Source organism: Bombyx mandarina, chromosome 08, assembly GCF_030267445.1.
Source record: "Bombyx mandarina strain Sakado chromosome 08, ASM3026744v2".
NCBI lineage: Eukaryota > Metazoa > Arthropoda > Insecta > Lepidoptera > Bombycidae > Bombyx > Bombyx mandarina.
The window spans coordinates 12,766,626-12,771,895 of record NC_143215.1 but is presented as its reverse complement, the minus strand read 5'-3'; the positions used below and the strand labels follow the sequence as shown (position 1 = coordinate 12,771,895).

At 37.8% G+C, this 5,270-nt stretch overlaps 1 protein-coding gene across 1 annotated transcript; it reads left to right on the top strand.

Annotated features, from left to right (window-relative positions):
• The first annotated feature begins 493 nt into the window (after positions 1–493).
• On the top strand, positions 494–3,143 carry LOC114242977 (uncharacterized). The gene is made up of 3 exons (XM_028174323.2): positions 494–735; positions 1,521–1,613; positions 1,967–3,143. Exons 1-3 carry the CDS (start codon positions 640–642, stop codon positions 3,005–3,007), a joined length of 1,230 nt encoding a protein of 409 aa, XP_028030124.2. The 5' UTR covers positions 494–639; the 3' UTR covers positions 3,008–3,143.
• Positions 3,144–5,270: the final 2,127 nt, after the last annotated feature.

Sequence of the window (5,270 nt, the reverse complement as noted above, 5' to 3'; positions counted from 1 at the left end):
CAACGAGATGTTTCTATTAAGAAAATAATAACTATTAATAAATATAAATAACTTATTTACTTTATATGTAAATACGTTATTACTTATTTAATTGACTTATTAAATTATTTTAAATAATAAAACTTGTTTTTGCTTTATCTTATCCCTTCCAATTTTTCAAAAGGTTATTTTTTTATATTATTGTGAATTAATATGTGTCTGTTGAGCTCAGCTCTATAAACATTCAAATAGCACATTTAAAAATCTAATTGGTACACACCGAATCGAACTCAAACTCAACTCTACGCTGAACCACTAAGCCATAGCTCCCATTCACAACAGGTTAACCGAGCGAGCGAGACGGAACGAAAACAAAACATTCCGACACAGTTCCCACGCGCTTCTAAAACGTGTTAGAAAGAGACAAGCGTATTTCCTCGTTGCAGCCACCAACCGGGATGAATCAGGAAAGAGGGCAAATTGAAATTTTTATTCCTACGTTACATACGTGCAATACTTTCACACAGTTTGTCTGACCTCCATAGAGGGAGGACGTGTTCTAATTATTTTTTTTGTAATGGCTCGTTATCATATTAGTTAATTTTTTTTTATTCCGAGAACTGGTCGTCCTGTGAATTATATTTATTTATAAAAAAATTTATGAGTGTAAAAATGCCTACCAGTGAAGACGATGATTCGCAAACCGGGTTCATCTCCGAACCAACTCCAGGAATGTCAAAAGCGGAGTTAAGAAAGGTAAGAGAAATGTAACATTCGTTATTTTAGTAAGTATAATCAAAACGCGTCTTTCAAATTAAAATTAAAATTCTGTTACATAGGTACCCAGAAACTGGTGATTTATTTATTTTAAATTTTCTTCAATTTATTAACTGTATTTTTATAAATTTGCACTGGTATTAATTCGAATATATAATTTGAAAACAAAATCGTTACATTCAAAACATTATATTATCGGCAGATGTGAATATTTAGTGAAATTATAAATGGATTAAAAAAAAATATATTTGTAAAATTTACCACCAAATTCGTTTGCAATAAGGTCAATTTTGTTCACAATACCTTAGACGTAGAAAAAAATTACTTTTTAAAATCCGTAATAAATATTCCCAAATTCCATTACCTACCTATGTTCTTATTTTAAATCTCGCGACAATATGACGTTGACCATGAAGTATTAGTTAAAAGTTTACGATGATAATAGATATGAGAAAAAGTTTTTTCTTCACAGATTATGGGTATTGAGGCATTTAGTTACTTTTTGTTTCATAATTTTGCGCTGGCAGACAAGTCAGTTTAAACGCAACCGAAGCCGACACCCATTAAAACTCATTTGACAATAACAATAAATTAATAACATGCTGACCAACCACGACAAACGAAAACTGAAAAATGGTGGTACGTCTTTTTTTTTTTTGGAACGGAACTATTTCCTTTTGCCCGGAAGTCGGTACGTTCCTAATCGAATCTGCGATTTCATGTAGAAGAATGATTACTATTAAACGTTTTTTTTTCTTTTCTAGACGAACAAACCCATAATGGAGAAGAAAAGGCGCGCTCGGATAAACCGCTGTCTGAACGAACTGAAAGACTTGTTGCTGGACTCTGAGAAAGATGTAGGTATATGCAAATAAAAAATATACTAATTTAATAATTAAACATAATGAAATTTTAAGTTATTAACATTACATCTTGAGGGAGTCCGTGTAGAGTCCCTTCTTTATTTCGTGGGAAAATCGTGTTTTTGGATCACTCGTAATTAAACTACAGTTAAAACAATAAGAGTTTTATTGTTGCAGCGGTTTACACAGTTCTAAGTTATACACATTATTATTTTTTGTCCTATGTATTTTCGGCGGTAAAAATTTCCCGTGTCACAGACTATCTTCTTTTTTCCACCTCTCGTGCGTTCCGGATTACGCATCATAAAAAGGTGCGTTTTTAAACGCCACAATCTCTTATATTACAGCCAACTCGTCATTCGAAGCTCGAAAAGGCGGACATCTTGGAGCTTACCGTGAAGCACCTTCAGAAACTTCAGCGCCAGCAGCTGGCGGCCGCGATAGCCGCAGACCCCGCCGTGCTGCAGCGCTTCAAGTCCGGTTTCGGCGACTGCGCGGTCGAGGTACGTCGGTACCTATCGAGGTTGGCCAGCGTTCCAACCGGACTAAGGCATCGGCTCGGGAACCACCTCACATCTTGTATATCAGGGATCGAAAGACTGCATCCCCCGGCGGATTACGGGTCACTAGTTCCTGATCCGTTGAGGCTGGACGACGACCGACCGAGCGCCTTCCATTTCGTCAAATCTTTAAGGCCGACCAGTCCGCCTCTGAGTCCGCTGTCCTGCGACTCCGCCTGCGACTCCTCCACTGAACTAGAAACTCCCCCGCGTCCGGTCCAAGCCTTCCCCTTCCCGACGCCGCCGAGCAGGTCCGCGTCGGATCAAGACTCGAGCCCCGAAACCCAAAAACCTACAGTATCTTCAACGACGATATCTCCCGAAACTTTGAAACAGGAAGCAATGAAGACCAAGAAATACATGGAGCCTTTGTCCATAGTTATTGACGTTGAGAACTACAAAATAGGAATAGACGCGTCCCCTAAGAGAGCCGTAGATTATTCAATACGGCACAAGCTTAAAAGACCGATGGTCGATTTGAGTGGGCCGATACCGAAACTGCCCAGAGTAGACCCAGAGGGGACACCCGTAATGCCAGAGAAAAGAATGTATCGTTCACCGGAAAAGGTATCTGCCTTCAAGCGAGTACCGGAACGACATCCGATTTATGTTGAAAGGAGATTGACTATACCCGAAAGTATTCCATCGGTTGGCGAAAGATTATCGATTCCAACGACGTCTAGGACGGTCATAAGTCACACGGCGGTATCGTTAGCGCAATCCTCTCGAAAAGACCAAGATAGAGAGACCAGGCAAGAAGCCGATACGAGTTCTAAATCTCCGGGGCAAGGGACATCGAGCGGTTCGGAAATGTGGAGACCCTGGTGATTTGCTGAAGCGTTTCAAGTTAGAAGTTGTACAAGTTCCAGGGTCTTTGTTGTACCGATCTTCGAATGGCCAAACAAACAGCGTTGTTACTGTTGGAAAGACATAAAAGATACAACTAAGATGATAAAAGCACAACACTAATAATACGAGAATAGCTCGGTTAAACAAATATTTTAACAAGTTATTTATTTTGAAAAGAAACGATATAAAAAAACCTTATTAAATTTTACAATATTCTCTACGGTTTTGCGACTCGTGGACAAAAATTAAAACTGATTTTACGGTTTAAGCTCGCATTTTTTTAATTGCCATTATAGTACTTCTTAAGTTTCGTATATAATTCCTTAAGATTTCGTGGTAACAAACGACTGTCTGTGAAAGAAGCTTTAAATAACATTATTGTTCACCGCATTGAATTAATAACAAAGATCTCAATCCTTATAAAGTTCTAGTGTAAGTTTATTAGATATTTGACACCCAAGCGATTAGCAAGCACTAAGGCATATCTTTGTCCTTATTCGTATTATTACGAAGATTTAATGTTTAGTTATTTGGTCGATCGTTTCAAATCTGTTATGAGATTGGTATACACCACGAAAATAAAGGTAGCGTTAATAATATACAAATGTTTATACACGAAAATACCGAAGCAATCTAAGTTGTGATATACAAAACAGAACTTTAATCGATTAATAACCCTTTTTTATGAATACTAGTATTTGTACCTAATACTAGTACCCACTAAGTTTGTAATTCTGATAGCAGTCACTTAAAATATTGCTCTTATATTTCACACTATGGGTAGGCTTGGCTCTGCCCCTGGCATTGCTGAAGTCCATGGGCGACGATAACCACTCACAATCAGGTGGGCCGTGTGCTCGTCTGTCTACAAGGGCAATAAAAAAAAAAAAAAACTACTAATCATGTTCACGAGCTCACGGCTCACCTGGTGATAAGCGGTGACCAGAGCCCATAGACATAACGTAAATGTGGCCGCTCATCTTGAGATATGAGATCTACGCCTCAGTGTTCTTAGTAAGAGTTTTTTAATGTTTTCGATAGCGTAAAAATTTTACTCAAATTTGTTTGCATTGTCTTCGTTTGACGCTAGGGGCGCTGTTCAAAGTGTATGCGCATTTGAGTGAACTTTTACGCTATCGAGAACGTAAAAAAACTCGCACGCACACAGGTGAGTTGAAGTCGTCCATCCATCTAAAAATAAGCGTGTTCTTCTCACGATATTCATATTTAATGAACTATCGATATTTCGATGCCATTGCAAGAGCCAGCACTGATAGGATATGATAGTTCTTATAATGTCAAAACTAGCACCAGTATTAATAACCTTAATAACCTTATCAATGCCTCAATATATCGTTTTTGGTTTGTTGGTGTTTACAAAGTTTAGTTTTTAATTTTTCAGCGTGATCCAATGTTATCGTTAGACGTTAACGAAGTATTTTAATTTTTAATGTAAAAACAACTTTACGTATAGGAAGCTTATGTTGATATTTACCTGTGCGGTATGTCACTTTACGACTTTAAGAAAATTAAAAAGATTAATATTCAAATCAGTTGCAGTATTTTATTTGCCCGATAACATAATGAATAATAATAGCGTTTGTGTTATAATAAAATCCGAACAAATTCTACAATGTTATCGTTGCTATAACGTATATTTTTTTTGTACATAAGCCCTCTGGCAGTTAGGAATTTAAGCTTGATGCCTCCCTAGGTCCTGTTTATCGCGCCGCCCTCATGCTAGAATAAATCTTATTAATTTTGATCCAATATTTTTTCAAATCGTATTTGATTGAACATTTCGACCATTTTTTTCAAATCGTATATGATTGAATAGGGCATACGCTAGCCTAACAAGCCTTTCGCTAGCCTAACCTAGCTCGCTTTGTCCTTTCCCTCTTTGCACGGTCGAGTGGTACGCGAGACGCTCTATCTATTTTCTCACTCTAACTCTTCCTAAATTGTATCTTTTCTCTCTAGCCGTAACGAATCTGTCGCGAGTTCAATTTTACTCTCAACGCGCTTAAAGAAGTTTCACTTCTAAAAATTACCTATTAACCAAAACCGACACGCACTCTTAAGGATAATCTAAAATTTTTTTGTGAGCCCGCATGGACAGTTTCCGCCACCGTGCCCATTTTTGCCGCGAAGCAGTAATGCGTTCACGTTAGACAGCTCCGATAGCCGCTCAACACCAGGTGGGCCTTAAACTCTTCACTCAAACAAAAATAAAAAACGCAGA

What these genes read in the sequence shown, in the direction of transcription:
- LOC114242977 (XM_028174323.2), top strand. Translation starts at nt 640, where the DNA reads ATGAGTGTAAAAATGCCTACCAGTGAAGACGATGATTCGCAAACCGGG. An exon ending in CAAAAGCGGAGTTAAGAAAG is followed by an intron (nt 736 to 1,520) that starts GTAAGAGAAATG and finishes TTTCTTTTCTAG; the next exon opens with ACGAACAAACCCATAATGGA. An exon ending in TGCTGGACTCTGAGAAAGAT is followed by an intron (nt 1,614 to 1,966) that starts GTAGGTATATGC and finishes CTTATATTACAG; the next exon opens with CCAACTCGTCATTCGAAGCT.